Source organism: Pteronotus mesoamericanus, unplaced genomic scaffold, assembly GCF_021234165.1.
Source record: "Pteronotus mesoamericanus isolate MK-2021 breed Mesoamerican mustached bat unplaced genomic scaffold, CSHL_Meso_final contig_163, whole genome shotgun sequence".
Lineage (NCBI taxonomy): Eukaryota > Metazoa > Chordata > Mammalia > Chiroptera > Mormoopidae > Pteronotus > Pteronotus mesoamericanus.
Window position 1 is genome coordinate 10,116,703 of NW_026555064.1, and position 16,610 is coordinate 10,133,312.

General features: G+C 45.8%; 1 protein-coding gene across 1 annotated transcript in view; it reads left to right on the forward strand.

Moving 5' to 3' along the window:
• Window positions 1–16,610, forward strand: part of SETD7 (SET domain containing 7, histone lysine methyltransferase) — a 40,574-nt gene that overhangs the window by 17,281 nt on the left and 6,683 nt on the right. The window contains exons 3-7 of the mRNA XM_054563020.1: window positions 322–523; window positions 4,469–4,658; window positions 8,164–8,245; window positions 10,555–10,672; window positions 13,386–13,543. Of these exons, the coding sequence (XP_054418995.1) occupies window positions 322–523; window positions 4,469–4,658; window positions 8,164–8,245; window positions 10,555–10,672; window positions 13,386–13,543 (750 nt within the window). The remainder of the gene's footprint in view (window positions 1–321; window positions 524–4,468; window positions 4,659–8,163; window positions 8,246–10,554; window positions 10,673–13,385; window positions 13,544–16,610) is intronic.

The window sequence follows — 16,610 nt, forward strand, 5'->3', positions numbered from 1 at the left end:
GTGACGCCAGAAGCTCTCCTGTCGGGTAGAGATCGGCACCCAGTCTGGAAACGTACTCAGATGAGGCTTGTTCTCACTTCCCACCTGTGGCTTCTTCCTTCTGTACTTCCTCCAGCAGAGAAAATGGGTCAAAGGCAACCAGGAGACTAGGAATGAACTCTCCCTCTCTGCTCCTAACCCTTCGCAGTGTTTTTTCTAGCAATCCAGCCGCATTCAGGAGGATGAACTGACCCCAGGTCAGTGGTGCTCGGAGGTGATCCTTTCTTTCTGGAGAGCTGAGCCGTGGCCTGACGATTCCTTTTGTTCCCCCTTCTCCCGCAGCACCCTGGAGGGGTACTACGTGGACGACGCCCTGCAGGGCCAGGGCGTGTACACCTATGAGGACGGGGGCGTTCTCCAGGGCACCTATGTGGACGGGGAGCTCAACGGGCCGGCCCAGGAGCACGACACAGACGGGAGGCTGATCTTCAAGGGACAATACAAAGATAACATCCGGCATGGAGTGTGCTGGATATATTACCCAGTAAGCCTCGCGACTGCTCGTTTTGCTGGAAAGTAGCGTGTTTTAAGGCAGTGCTTTGACTCTTCACAGTCAAGAGTCAGCTGTATTCTCTCTGTAAGGCAACGGGAAGCTGTGAAACTTGAGAGTCACAGCAGCTGAAGCCAAGAGTCTAGGAGCTACGTCCTCTCGCTGTTGACTTAGCTTGTTGGCCCTTCCACCCACTATGAATTCCTGCTCAGCGTCATTTTGGAAAAGAATGATTAATCATGATTGAAGCAAATTGAGACAAATTGGTTAAATTGTACTGCTAATAAAGACAAAAATACATCATTTTCTAAAATATTTCTTTTGCTATAATATAGAAAGAGATGGTGCCATCTCTTTCATTGTTGCATTTAATTTTATTCTGTTTCTCATACATAAGAACTAATCCAGCAATTCCCCATCTCTTTGGATTTACTACACTGTATTACTTGATTTTATAACCCTGCTCCTTACACTATTAGGTGCTTTATGACTTATATTGCTTAAATTAAGGTGATTAAAATTAACTTGCCTTTGAGTATTTGATAACATGTTATGATATTCTGGAGTTTACTAGAGCAAAAAGATGTGTCAAAACCCATGGTTTGGAATTAATGCTCTAATTTTTGTTTGCATTTCAAATATCCCCATCTGTTGTTAGTGAACTTCCAGAAAATGTTTCCAAAAATAGACCTTAGAAAATGTTTTATCTAATATTTTATTTTGTCCAGAGCTTCTGTGAAAATACATTTTTTTCTTACTCTGAACCCTATCTTATAATTAAAAAGTATTAATAAAAGCAAGTATCTATTACATGTGTAGTGAGAAAAGTAGTCCCAGCCAAATCTACTTACACATTATTATTCTTGTCTTTTAAGATCTTTTTTATTTTCCAGAGAGAGGGAAAGGGAGGGAGAAAGGGAGAGAAACATCAATGTGTTTGAGATACATTGACCAGTCAACCGGTCGCCCCCAACCAGGGACCTGGCCTGCAACCCAGGCCTGTGCCCTGACTGGGAATCAATCTAGCAACAGCAACCCTTTGGTTCGCAGGCCGGTGCTCAATCCACTGAGCCACGGCAGCCAGGGCGACACATTATTGTTCTTAAAAGATAAGTTATACTCTACAAACAGGCCACAAGAAAAGAATATTGTAAAAACAATTTTAAAATAATTACACATGCTCTTGGTAGGATCTGCAATAGATCAGAAGTCCTTTCATGCTACCTAGAAGTAGCAGGAAGAGGGAAGTGGTGGAGGCACTTAGCAGCTCAGAAAGACTAACACTTTCTGGCTTCATGAATAGGCAGAGTACACATCTTGCTGCTGATAGGACAGTGACTCTTGAAGTCAGGGCACGTGGAACCCCCTGCTTAAAGATGGCTATAGGAGAGACGCAGAACATGGGTTAGCAGATTCTCCCACTACCTGTCATTTTGCTTGTCACTGTGATCAATGGAAGTGCCTAGATGAGAGAAAAAATGCAGTACATGAATGGGTCCACCTAACTCAATGTAGTTGCAGTTTGAAACCTAAACGTGCAGCTACATTTTAGCTTTTAGCCTTAACTATTATCTTATTAAATGCCAAGAGAAGACTGTCCCTTAGGAAGGAAGCGCTGGGGAGCTACAAGCTTTCAAAATAACCTGGTTGATAACACTTGCTTTATCTCCAGTGCCTGCTGGCGGTGGAGGGGACTAAGCCCACCCCTCTGCTCTCAGCTTCGGAGTGAACTAATAAGAAACAGGCGGAGGTGTCAGGGATCACAGCGTGGGTTCATCGTGGCAGTGCCGGGTTGGAGATGTGGTGTGGGCTCCTGCCTTCCCCTCTGAGCCGGACACCTGGTTCAGCAGCAGACGGAGCAGCTGGGAAGCTGCTCATCTCCCCTGGGAAAGCAGGGCCTGCCCAGGGTGCTTCCCCAAGGGGAAGACAGGAGCAGAACAGGGGTGCCTGCCGGGACTGCCAGTTCCAGCCTGGGGATGGGGGTTGGGGAGGGGCTGAAACCGCAGGCCCCACGTGCGGGCAGGCGGGGGTGGGGGGGCCGCAGCTTGATCCTGTTAACCCCTTATCCACCAGCGACGTCGGTGGGTGAGCAGAGGGGAGAGATCAGGAGCTTCTTCCCTGGCACCCTGACACAGCAGGCAAGGAAGTTTTGGGACATGGGGTCCAAGCAGGGACAAGGGGAGGAAAACCTAATGATTCTCCCTGCAGTATTTATAAGCTCACCCTAAGGAGAGTTTCCTTCTTTCAGAATTTTACCTTGGAACAGGTAAAACTTTTTTACAAACTTGACAAAGTTTTTAAAGAAAAATTCATAACCCCTTTTGGAGGTAAAAGAAGAATCTCTGTTTTATCATTCCAGACAGACAAATAAATGCATTTGCCTTCCCGCCCCCAAACCAGAAGCTTAAAGCACTTAAGGGAAAAAAAAGTGAGACCCTAAAAGGACAGGATGAAGAGTAGCAAAGGCTTATATCCCTCCCGGCGCGTAAGAAGCAGAACACTCTAACACCCTTCAGCTCAGCTGATCGCTGAAAGCCCAAAGGCCAGTTTTGCAAAGAGTATCATCCCCGTTATGCTGGGTTATTAAGAATTAACTCAGGAGGAGAAGCAGCAATAATATATCCCTAATGCACTTTCTATCTGTGAAAAACATTTCCAAGTATTTTTCTTTCTATGGAAGTGCTGTGATTCATTTTTTAATTTATAACTTTTTTTTTCTCCAAAGAACAATTAGGCTTCGGGGAACCGCACACACCATGTACCTGATGCTCCTTAGGCCTGTTGGCTCTCAGTAAGAGCAGCGTGGCGGTCACTCGGAAGTCACCCTATGTCACTGGCTTTGGGTAGCTGCTCCTAGAACCTCTGAGTTGGGGATATAATCAAGCTTTTGGAAGATGTCCTGGCATTACTGTTGTTATATCACACCCACATTTCAAAGTTACACCATAAGGCTCTTTGGCATGGCAAAAAAAAAAAAAAAGAAGAAGAAAGAAAACATCTCTTGCACCTTAAGATTAGGTTATTTTTTATTATTCTTTAGATTATTTTTTGGTATCCCAGCTCAATTCGAACAAGGCTTATGGGTCACCTACTGTGTCCCCAGCACTTACCAGGACACAGAACTCTATGAGTGCCTCCGCCCTAAAGCAGTATGACCCTTAGAAGGGGGTAAATGGCCATTAGCGAGGACACCCGGCTGGCTGCTCTCCAAGAAGGAGGCCAGAGGAAGCAGTAAATAGAGAAAAGTGGGGGGAAAGGCATGATGGGGAAGCCAGTGCCATCTTGTTGATCTTTTTTCACTTTTTCTTCTCACTCCCAAAAGAGTGATGGTATGGGATTCTCAGAAAGGCAGTATCCAGAAGCCCTTTAGCTTATCTCTTAGAAAATGCAGCCAACTCTCTTTACTCACAGACACTAAATTAGCTGAGTGCATTCAACTAAAGATTTTCTTAATTGACCAGAAATCCAAAAGTCAACATTGAGGAGTGAGATTGTGTGGGTAGTAGGTAAGACTGTCTTGCTACAGATCCTCATCACGTTTGCTAATGGCCCAAAATAACACTAGTTCCATTTCTTCATTGTATGTAACTAATACTACAAATATGACACATCTGTTTTAGATAACAAACCAGATCAAGAATCAGTAACTTGTTCAGGATGACAAAGGGCAACTCAGCCTCTGATGCTCGGTCTCGGGCTCTGTGCTCCCAACCCCCCCCCACACACACACACACAAATGCTAGCAGTCTGTTCGCGTGGGGCTGGATGGAGAGGCATGCGCCATGTTTTCCTCCCTCATCTGAAGAGCTCTGAGTTCTTCAGCTGTCCTGACCCACAGGAGTGCTGTAAGAATGAGAGTGCACACGAGAAGTTCCTTAAACTCGTGCATATAGATAAATACTATATATAATGTTTCTGGATTTTGGTTTCTCCTGTCAGGATGGAGGCAGCCTTGTAGGAGAAGTAAATGAAGATGGGGAGATGACTGGCGAGAAGATCGCCTACGTGTACCCCGACCAGAGGACGGCCCTTTATGGAAAATTCATTGACGGGGAGATGATAGAAGGGAAGCTGGCCATGCTGACGTCCACAGAGGAAGGACGGCCTCACTTTGAGCTGATGCCTGGAAGTAAGTTGGGCGGGCGTCGGGTGGGCCGCGCTGGTCCAGAGCAGGCGGTTAGGGCTTACTGGACAGAAGTCCCCTTCTTTGCCTGGCCCACAGTAATAGTGTATTTCCAGTCCAAGTTAAGTTATAACAGGAAAAAAGCAGAAAAGATAATAAATGTCTGTGTTAACAGGCCCAAATAATCTTCAGCTATTTATAATCTGTAGAGATTCTCCAAAGGGAGCCTGTCCAAAAATAGAAAATCTAGCATTTTGCATTTAGGTCCAACTTAGGTTGTCTTAAATGTGTCATTTTTTTGTCTTTGTTTTAAGTTAAAAATTAAGGCCATCTGATTGCAATGCGGGGCTCTGGTTTGGATCTTGGAACAGGAAAGGACATTAGTGGGAAAACTGGTCAAAGCTGAATAAAGGCTGGAGTTTAGTTAAAAGTAATGTAGCTGTGCTGGTTTTTCAATTTTGACAAACATATCATATGACATGAAAAGCTAACATCAGGAGAAACAATGAGGGGCATTGGGAACTCTCTGTGCTATCGCGGCAACTTTTCTATAAATTTAAAATTATTCCAAAAGCAAAAATTTCTAAGCGAAACAGTAATGGTTGAACTTCAGACTCTAATATCATATCTGTGCTCTTCACATGTGGTTCTAAAAGGAGACAGCATCACAATGTTTAGCAATGAGGAGACTTGGACCAGAGGATCCCAATTGGTGATGCCAATTTTAAAACTTCAGAAGTGGCAGTATTTTTAGTGGCAAGATCCTTGGATTTAAGTGTCACCTTATTTGTGAAGAGGGTAAAGGGGATCAAATATATGGCGGTGGAAGACGAGTAGACGTTGGGTGGTGAACAGGTATACAACCTTATAATACAGGTGCTCTATTATAAGGTTATACACCTGCAACTTACATAATGTTATTAACTAATATTATCCCAATAAATTTAATTTAAAATTCTATAAAAGAATAAGTAATGACAGGGGTAGGGGGAAGTCACCTAATTTGAGTCTCAGCTCCAACATTTACTGTATTATATTCTTGGGCATGTTTTCATTTATCTTTTCAGAACCTGTTTCTTCATTATAAAACACAGATTTTGGCACCTACCATACAATACCGTAATGGAAGTCCTTGTTATTGCATTCTTCTTGGTATTAGTAAGAAACAGATTTTGGGAAGTGAAAGTGATAGTTCTCAGGGGAATGATGGTTTTTCTTGGAACTCCCGGTTGCAAATAACAAACACCCTCTTCAAACTAACTTAAGGCAAAAAAAAAAAAAAAAAAAAAAAAAAAAAAAAAGGCGTGGGGTGTGTTGGCAAAATCCTGGCAGACCTCAGCTCTTTAAAGGACTGTTGAACAGTTTGGGTCTCAGGAGAGTCAGGAACGGTGGCTCCTTCAGGTTGCTCGGAAGCAGCCATGCGCAGATCTCTAATGTTCTGCCACTTCCATTTCTCCCCCACTGCCTCGTTCAGCGACATCTGTTGAACTCTGACTAGCTGACATATCACAGGGACATGTGGCCGTCTGGCCCAGTGTCTGGGGGAGGAGGCAGAGGCAGAAAACGGAATGCAAATCCCTCACCTGAAACACTCCTGACCTGGCTCCCCCCTGACCTCTCCTCCTTGACCTCTCCCCCTGACCTCACCACCCTACCCTTTCTCCTTATGCCTCTGTAACCACAAACTACTTGCTTCTGGGTCTCCACTTCCTTCTTGCTGATTTCCTCATTATGCCTCTGGCTGGAATGTCTTCTTCCCTGCACACAGGAATTCCTGTCCCTGGCTAGTTCCTATTCCAGCTGACGGAATGGCTTCTGGTTAAAGGTTCCAGTACAAACTAGAGAGAAGGAGGGACAGTTAAGGATGCCTTCTGTTTGCCTGGAGCATCAAGCTGCCTAGAGGAGTGAAGGAAGGGACAGCAAGTGCTGTAAAAGGTGCCATCGACTCCTTGAAAGCAGGAAGATGTTACTCCTGTTGCTTGGCACTTGGTGTATTTGCCATGAAAGTGTCGGTCTAAGGGAAGGAGGTGAAGTTCATAGAAGGATTTCTGTACAATAGAACATGTATTCCACAAAAGAGTGCTTAAAAAGTGCCGAGTTGGTTTTTTTTTCTCTTTTGAACTAACTTCCTTTAGTGAAGCGTGTGCTGGTCCGTTACCAGCGGGCTCACAGGTGTGTGCTCTTAGACACCTGCCTCGGCCGTTTCCAGCCCTACTTCAACGCAGGGACCTGCCCCTTGCAGGCTGCATTTCCCAGGCCCCTGCGCCTCTGGGTTAGGCCACAGAGAGGCACTGGCCAGCGACACAAGAGGGAAGGGAGCAGGGAGAAGCCCTGTCTGTCCAGCGTTGTCGCCAGCACCGGCCTGCCTCCTGATTCCAGGAAGGTCCCCACAGTTCCCGTGTCCTTGGGCTGCCCTAGCTCTCTAGCTCCGGGAACCCCAGCTCTAGAGCTTCAGGAACCCCAGCTCTGCCTTTGTCCCTCTGGCTTAGGGTCGTGGTTCCTGCTCGTGGCAGTTTCTGGTCCCTGCACTGCCCTGTCGGGCTTCTCAGCTCTTCCATCCTCCGAGTTACTGACACCCTGAATTCAGTTCTCTCTCTCTGCCGCACTCAAGTGGTCTGTTTCCTAGTTAGACACTGACTGACTGGGTCATTTTCTGTCTTTTAGTTTGAGACATTAATTTTGTGTTTTGATTATATTAAAAAAACAAAACAAAACAGAAAGAAGACCTGGTAACCATTGGGAACCACTGAGGAATTGCTTGATGGAATTATTTGTGATGCCTTATTGCCTAAAATAATTGACTTTGCAGGAGTCGGCCCTCAGTTCCAAAAGTTGTTTCTTTACTCATTAGCCTTTGGAGCATCATATGTCTTCACTGTGCTCCGGGAGGATCCTTGGAGGCTCATTCTTTGCAGAGAACCAGTGTTAATTCTAGGACGGTTGTTAATTTTAAGACTGTAGTTTCCGGAATAAATTACTAATTGGCTTCTGAATCACTTTTAAGAGAAATAGGATGACTTTGTAAATGCTTCCTCAACAGCGGTTCTGCTCTCCTTCACTCTGGTGAAGCCAAATGTTTGTGTTTAGGGGAGGAGACCATAGCCAGGGCTGGGCAACTGGATTCTACAGCCTGTGTCTAGTATGAGGAAAACCACAAGAAAATTTTAAAACCATTATCCAATCTGATCTGACCAGAGAGATTTCAAAATTTCATGACAAAGCATTTTCTGGATTAAAAAATTTAATTACACAAGCACCATTTAAACCATTTGAATACAGAAATTTCAAAAGAAAAAATAGCATTTTAAGAGGTACCTGTAATGGCTCTTTCATTAACACCTGAATCTGAGACTCAAGAGCAAACCTAACAGCTGCCCATTGATACTGAAGAATTTCATTCTAGTTGGCAGAACTTGAATAGCATTTTTTGTCATTTAACTCTTTCCAGTCCCATGGATAGAGAGAAATGTTTTCAGTGCTTTCCCTACTGAGATTTTTGTTTGCTTCTTAGGTTCGGTGTTCCACTTCGACAAGTCAACTTCGTCTTGCATTTCTACCAATGCTCTTCTCCCAGATCCGTATGAATCAGAGAGGTATTTGTTTTTTTCCTTGTGGTTTGAATAGCACTGTCTGTGTGAAGTTACATAACTCTAGTGGTGGGAGCCCGTGGTCCTCGGTGGCTCTCTGCTCAGGCCGAGTTCCTGACCGTAAAAAAAAAATGCTCGTATATTCTGAAGAAGACTGTTTTCATTCTCATATAAAATCTGTCCCTGTAAGGGAGTTGCTCCACTCATAAAGCACAGAACAGCCCATAGAACAAAACCTCTACATAGGCGCTCAGGCCAGGGAGTCAGCCAGCAATGCCCTGCCCAGGTGTCCCCTTTCCCGGGGCTCTGGTGTCACAGTTTGTGCTGCAGCCACACGCTGGCCTCTCAGGGTGCGTTTTGCACCCTTTAAAGCTCTAGCCTGCCAGGCAGCAGAATGCCTTCTTTCCTACTCAGCCCAGCCGAGAGGGTCTGTAGGACAAAGGAATTTATTCACTGAGGGACAGTAGGAGAGAAACGAAGAAACTCTAAGAAGCATAAAAACATTCCAGCCTCTAAGTGACAAGTGTCTGATTCTATAAGCTCACTCCCGGAGTATGCAGTCCTGCTCCATTTCCTATCTTATCTAAACTCAGCTCCTGGTTCTTGGTGCCCTGCTTGGGGTTCTTACTCCCTAGTAACTGGCCAGTTGGTGAGTAAGAGCGCCACCTGCAGGTGGTTTTCTCTTGGCCGCACTTTTTGGAAACCTGGCTTCCAGAGCGTGGCTCCATTCAATCTCTGTTCTGTTCCCATCTCAGAAACAGGCCTTTTTCCTAGTTTAACTGACAGGGCTGACCCCACAATGTCACAATGAATGAATGGTCTCTTTCTTGACACGAGGCTCTGGCCCATTTACAAAGGGAGGGGTCTGGTCTCCTGTTAGCCCCAAAACAACAGTACATCACGGTATATATCAGTCTTTTTTGTGATTATGACAATGCCACTGTCGTTGTAATGATGCTGCATAACGATATCCAAACGATCAGTGGTTGACAAATGCAAACCTTTTCCTTTATGCTCCTGGCTCTGGAGTTGGCTGAAGTTCAGCTACTCTTGACTGGGCTCAACGCAGCTCAGCTGGACTAGGCTGGGCTCCAGGTTTCAAGTTGGGTTCAGGTCTGTTTCCCATGTCTTCATTCCAAGATTCAGGCCGAGGACCAGCAGCCTCCCAAGCCACCTTCTTCTTGAGAGGGTGCATGGGAACCCTGGAGGAGGCTGGCAGAAACTTGCCGTGCTCCTTGATGCCTGAGGGCTGGCATGGATCACTTCTGCCCACGTTGCTGTAGGAAGCAGATCTTACGGCCAAGCCCAAAGCCAGTCAGGCGGGGATATACCCTCTGCCAGCTCTGAAGAAACACCGCAAGGTCACATGGCAAAGCGGCAGGAGGTGTAATTCTGTGACAAGGAGGGAACTGGAAACAATAATTCAGCCTTCTAGTCTGTAAAATAAGCATGAGATCCATGCAACAAATGTTGCACCAGCTGTGACATCACAGTGCCCAAAGAACTGAGATAGGTGTTGGTGGAACATGTACTCTCTCGTTCAATCCAGTTCATGAGTGTTATTTTCTTATAAAACAAGTGGCTGGCAACATTTTACTGTAAAGGGCCACAGTAAATGTTTTAGGTTTTGTGGGTCTCTATTGCAACTAGTGAGCTCTGCCTTTGTAGCGCAAAAGCAGTCACAGACAATACTAAACAAATAAATGTGGCTGTGTTCCAATAAAATTTTATTTACAAAAATGGGCAGCAGCCAGATCTGCCCCTTGGGTCATAGTCAGCTGACCCAGTATAAACTCCTTTGTTGGGAAGTGCTTATTGGATAGATTTTATCGACTATTTGTGACTCTTTCATGTAAAACATTCATCCTGTGGCTTAATTAAAAGTCCCTCCTATTTGGCACTGACAAACTTGGGAACAGCTTTAATTGACTTTGGAAAATGTTTTATTTGTCCAGAAAAATAGTGAAAATTTACATTACTAAAAACATTAAAAATGTTTTAAAACCTTTTATCAAGGTGAGTTGATATATGAATAAATGAGCCGAATTGATTAGTGAATGTATCATAATCCTCCTCTTACTAGAGAGCATATTTTAAACACCACTCTTAAAAAGGACATAAGTGCCAGTTCTTTAGTTTCCAATGCCAAAATATTGTGGTTTAACTTTTCTGCCTTCCTTCCTCCCTCACTGGATTATTATGAACTAATGTTTGGGAGGCAGGAGCCACCATGATATTTTGGTGGTTGATATAAGGAGCACATCAAAGACATATCAAACTTAAACAATCATGATTTGATTCTTTTTGCTCTTTAGGGTTTATGTTGCTGAATCTCTCATTTCCAGTGCTGGTGAAGGACTGTTTTCAAAGGTCGCTGTGGGACCTAACACTGTTATGTCTTTTTATAATGGGGTCCGAATTACACACCAAGAGGTGAGTGAGGTAGAAGTGGAAAATCAACCTGATTGGTTAAAGGCTTTGTTTCAAACACCCTTAATTTTCTCCTTAGTCTCTTTACTTTAGTATTCACTAGAAGTATAAAGGAACAAACAGATAGGCTTTTTTGTAAAATTAATTGGATATTGTCTTATAAGCAGTCTTCAGACTGTTACAGCAACAAATACAGTGAGCTGGGTAGTGTGAACAACATGCATTTATTTCTCAGGGTTCTGGGAGCTCCAAAGTCCAAGATCAAGACGTGAGCATGTTCAGGTCTGCTGAGAGCCCGCTTCCTGGCTCACAGACGACCTTCTTCTCTCTCTGTAACCTCACATGGCTGGAGGGACAACAGAACCCTCTGGGGTCACCTATATGAGGGCACTGATCCAGTCACAAGGGCTCCACCCTCGTGACCTAATCACCTCCTAACACCACATCGGGGATTGGGTTCCTATATGAATTTGAGGAGGGAACACAAACCTTCTGATATAGCAGATGTTTTCCTCCTTATTTTGAGCCTTAAAATGATTTTTTAAAGTTCCAAACCTATAGAAAGTGGGAGGGTACCATCAATGAAACAGTAATTGCTTGGATGGGATTGTCCCCAGGGTCTGAAAAATTGAGAGCCAACGGGGCTCCCAGTATCTAATTTCTGACCTCGGGCAGGGTGTTTCGTAAGAAGACCCCCTACTTCTGTTTGTGTAAAAGCCATACAGTCACCTACATCTAGCCAAGAAGGGTTCCATTGCCCCCCAAAAAATTAGAAATGAAAAGTTAGAGTTGAGTCACCTTCTGCCTTTAAGACGCAATCTGTGATGTGTTTGCCAGATTTTATATTCTTTGTTCTCATTTCTTAACTTCACAACTAACGTCTTTAAGTGTCTGCCTAACGGCAAAAAGCTCAAGGCTTTAGCACAGCTTGGACTCTCCCTCCCGGTCTGACTTGGGTTGCTCGTGTGCAACTTAAGCTCATATCCCACATTCGTGTCTTCACTTTTTCACTGGTTACAGAATCGTTAGGGGGGAAATGCCCTGAGATAATTAAGTTATTGCTCATTCAAAGCAGTCACACAGGCACACGGAGCTGCATGCACACCGAGCTGTGGTCTGACACACAGTGTCCCCACGTGTCCCCCTGTGATGGCGTCGGCTCTATATGGGCCATCCCAAAAGTCCCAGAAATGCAGCATATGACACGTGGCTCAGGATAGTGATCTATAATGTGTTTATTCAAGCATTTTATAGACAAGGAAACTGAAGCCCAGAAAGGTCAAGCAGTTGGCCCAAGGTCACCTGTATGGTAACTCACAGAGTTCAAGCAGGGTCTCCCAGAGCAGGACCTTGCTCTGTGCTGACACTCACTAGGCTGTACTGTAATAAAATGAATGAGGTGCCCTCCTCATCCACATGGAACTTAGGTTCTGATGGGAGATAAGAAAAATACACAACTAATGACATGATAGCATAAGTGGTTCCAAGTGCCATATGTTAGTATCACATGACAGGTCTGGAATACTGAGATCCACACAGATTTTTTTCACTTGCATCTCTGCTGTATCCCTACCTACGTGGTGCCTGGCATACAGTGGGCACTCAGTAAATATCTCTTGAATGCATATCAGAGACTAATAACAGCTTAATTGTAATTGAGGCAGGAGAGATGGTATACCTCCGAGAGTCAACAGTTTTGTACGAAAATGCAATCCTGTTTGCTCCAAAAGTCTGCTCGGTGGGCACCTACAGATCCTGGGGCACGGGGTGGAGAAGGGAAGGCTGCTGGCGGCCCTGCGGACAGGGAGTCCCGTTGTAGATGAGAAAGCGCACTGCTAACCGGTGACTCGGGGCTGGCCGCAGCGATTGCCCACCTGTAATGGAGGGGTGGGACTTTCCTGAAGCACAGTTGTGCGTTCCTTATATTCCTGGTTCCATGTGATGCTCTCACTTTTGTTTTCCCTCCTCTTCCTCACTGTAGGGGTTCAAGGGTCTTGGGGGCTGACCGAAGAAAAAGGCTTGAGCATGAGAGGCAGCAGCACCCAGCAAGCTTTGGCTGGGGTTTGGACGGGGTTGCAGAAGAGGAGGTGTCCTCCCAGCATATACAGTTTATGGCAGGGGAGCCACCATCCGAGAAGGGAAGAGGGCAGGGAACTCCCAGGAAAGAGCGGGATGGGAGCGGGCACCCACGTCTACAGATGCAGAACACAGTGAGGCAGTCTGGGCTGGAGAGCGCCAAAGGATGGTGGCTGCCGGGGGTCTGTATGGTCCTGGGTTTGTCTCATCCACTGATAGCAGATGAAGGGCGAGGTGTCCCCTTGAAAATACGCTTTAAATGGCTAAAACTCTGCTTTGTTGGGGCTACTTAAAATAACAAATGGATGTGCAAAAATTGGAGTTCAATGCTGGCGGGCTTTTGAGGTAACAGGTTTCAGCATGCCATGAAGAAACAAACAACCTAAAGACATCTGGTTATATGCCATGTGTTTCATTGTGAGGGCCTTTTAATCCTTTTTTTCATATAAGATAAGGAAAAAATCAGTAACTAATAAGTTGAGCTCCCTGGTGACACCGCCTATCCCTTTTGCACCATCAGCAGCTGAGACGCCTTGGGCTCTTTCCCTGTGGTGCTCAAACCAGCACTTCACTTCTCTGATGTCCTTTGAGCTTTGGGGAGAAAGGTCCTTCCTAATTATCACTGTCTTAATTTTTGCAGGTTGACAGCAGAGACTGGGCCCTGAATGGGAACACCCTCTCCCTTGATGAAGAAACGGTCATTGATGTGCCTGAGCCCTACAACCACGTGTCCAAGTACTGTGCCTCCTTGGGACACAAGGCAAACCACTCCTTCACTCCAAATTGTACCTACGACACGTAAGTCTGCCACCTCGCTGTTGGGCAGGTCTGTGCCTTGGGGCACAGAAGAGACCACGTGAAAGGGTATCCTGTTTTCCCGCCCCAGAGGCCGCTGCTCCCTTTGAATACCCGAGGGCCCCCGGCCCAGGGCCTCGCGGTTAGGGCTTGAAACTCATATTCTAAACAACCCCGCTCTTTGGCCTTGGCAGGCTAAGAAAGGGAAGGGACTTTGGAGAGTAGGCATGCTATCGAAATACTGTAGTTGATGGTTGCTGTCTTATTGTAGGTTTTTTGCCTATCAATTGTCTCATTCTGGAAAATTAAGAAGAGTGTTATTTCAAATAAGCAAAAATTGAAATTACTCTCCATACTGGAGAGTAGGGAGTGCTTTTATGAAAGGAAGGGGAAAAAGTCCTAAGCATAGGGCATGTGATCTCAGTGTTGTAAAAGACCTATGAAGTCAAAGAATCCCTATTACTTGACAATAAAGAGGAAGGAAGTATTGCCAAATACTACAACATGGATGAGCCTTGGAAACCTTATGCCAGGTGCAAGAAGCCAGTCACAATAGACCATCTATATGAATTATCCAGTACAGCCAAATTCATAGAGACATTGCAGATCAGTGGTTGCCTAGAGCCAAAGAGAGTGGGGAGAAAGGGGGTCGACAGCTACCGAACATGGGGTTTGAGGGTGATGAAGGTTTTAAAATTTGGTAGTGGCGATGGTTGCACCACTGAAAACCACTGCACTGCACACTTTAAATGGATGCATTTTATGGTGGTGTGAATTATATCTCAACAAAGCTGTTATTTTTCTTCTAATCAAATTATCCTACCTTCCCCTTGGGGTTCGAGTCTCCTCTCCCAACTGCTTGTTGAACCTCTCCTTGGAAACCTCTGTTGATGGGGAGCTTACTATCATCCAAAAAGGTGGTTGTCTGGAAAGAGATAGTCTGAAATTAGGTCTCGGGTTCTCTGAATGTTCTTTTGTATTGAGCCCACACAGGTTTCCCTGACACATCCGGCCCTTGGCCCTAATTGTCCCCCTTTCTTTCTGGTGCAGTATGTCAACCTCGTCCACATCGTAGCCCTACAAATGTTTTAGTAGTTTGTATGTGCCCCCTTAATGCTCTCTTCCCAAAGCCAAGTGTCTCTGACTCAAATCCCTTAAAGGGTGCCGTTGGGATTGCTGGTACTCCTGCCGCTGCTGCCCTTAGCTCAGCCTGGGATGCCGGTTCTTCCTGCGAGCCGGAGCCGCCGCGGGCCCCCTCTGCCGCTCAGCTGCGGCGTGCCGTCCCTGCGTCCTCCCGCTTGTTAACCTAGTGCGATCACATCGTGTACGTTTAATCTGCCGGAAAATTGCCAGGATTGGACTGTCCCTGCCGCATCCCTGAGAGGGCTTGAAAGTGGTTCTGGCAGTGACTCGCTCTCCTTGGCAGGCAGTAGCAAGCGCTGAGGCTCCAACTTCAGTTTAAAGGGCAGGTAGAAATGGCAAAGGACGTGTGTCATATGAAATGAAACTGAAACTCTTATTAACTCCGAGGCTTTCATGGCCAATGTGAATTAGGCTGAAGCATTGTTCCAAGCTGCACACAGCTTAACAACAACCCTTTCAAGCAGTGGTACCAACGATAATGAAAGCTACGTCAACTGCTGCCTTAAGTCAGTTCTGTGATTTCACTGCAAGGACACGGTTTTTCTCACCAAAAAAAGCGGGAACAGGAGACAAGAGAAGGAGCCATTTGTGCAAAATCAAATCCCTGTACTCTTCAGGGTTATTTTTTTCCAACCCAATGTGACCTGTTAGTTATTTGGGGCAATGGGAAGGCTATGTGAAGAAGAATCACATATAAATTCAGATACCGATTCACAGCATTCATTTGTTTCTAACATCATTGTGATACACACACACCGTAAACAAAACTATGCGTTTGTAAGCTGTTTTAACTGCAGACTGGTACAAAGTGCCAAGTAGACAGTCAAGCACCACCTTCCTGGCTGTAAGCACAGGTAGCCGGGGAGAAGGGCCACGTCCTGCTGTGCCGCTAGCAGTCACTGCGCACTTACCCTGGGGCCGCGCGGTGCCCCGGCTTCTCCTGCTGGGTCGCGCCCAGTCCTCCCAGCACCACGGCGCTAGCACGGCGGCTCCCCTTCTGGTCCCAGATCACAGGCAGGAAAGGAGTTCAGTGTTCTTGACAGTTGTTTTTGTCCCGCCTTGAGGAACCAACCCCTGAAGTCGAGTTCTTGTCAGTCCATTTTCCACTCCCTGAAAATAATGATAAAGAGCAGGAGAATGAAGAGAAGTCACAGACTTCTCACGGGATTTTTTTCGGTGTACCAGAAGATAAACAGAGCTGCACTTCAGGAGGGTTTTTTTTTTTTAATGCTGTATTTTCATTTGAGACAAAGAGTTGTGACTTTTATAAGGAATTCCTGAGTCTCTGGCCCTGGGACCTGCTCTGTGATGAAGAACCTGAGAATCCTAGGCACATGCGCGTACTCACGCACGCACAATCACACGCGTGCACTTTCACGTGCGCACGCTCTCACACAGGTGCACGCTCACAGGTGCATGCTCACACACGAGCATCTCACATGCTCTCACAGGCGCACACTCACATGCACTCTCACGTGCGCACGCTCTCTCACACGTGTACGTTCATCATAGTAACTAACATTAGTTGAGTCCTCACTTTGTGTCAGGCGCTGTGTGAGGTGCTTTATACATGTAGCCCTATTTTGTCACAACCACCACTCCTGTCAGATAAGAATTACTAACATCACAATTTTGCAGATGAGGAAAGTAGGATTCAGAGATACGAGCTGAGCTTTCCAAGAGGAGGCAGTGATCGCGTGTGCAACCAGGACACACGTTAAAGTCATCCAACCCCAACTCAAGTATGGTTTTTGGGAAACATGACCCCTGGTTAGGGTGGCCACAGCAGCCCCCTCAAATGAGGTTGACATTGTTCCTTTTAACCCCGCACAAAACCTGTCCCTAAGCCACAGACACATTCCTTTGCTACCACTGATAAAGAGAGGACCAGCCAAGGACTTAACTGTCATGCCTCATGTGCCAATTC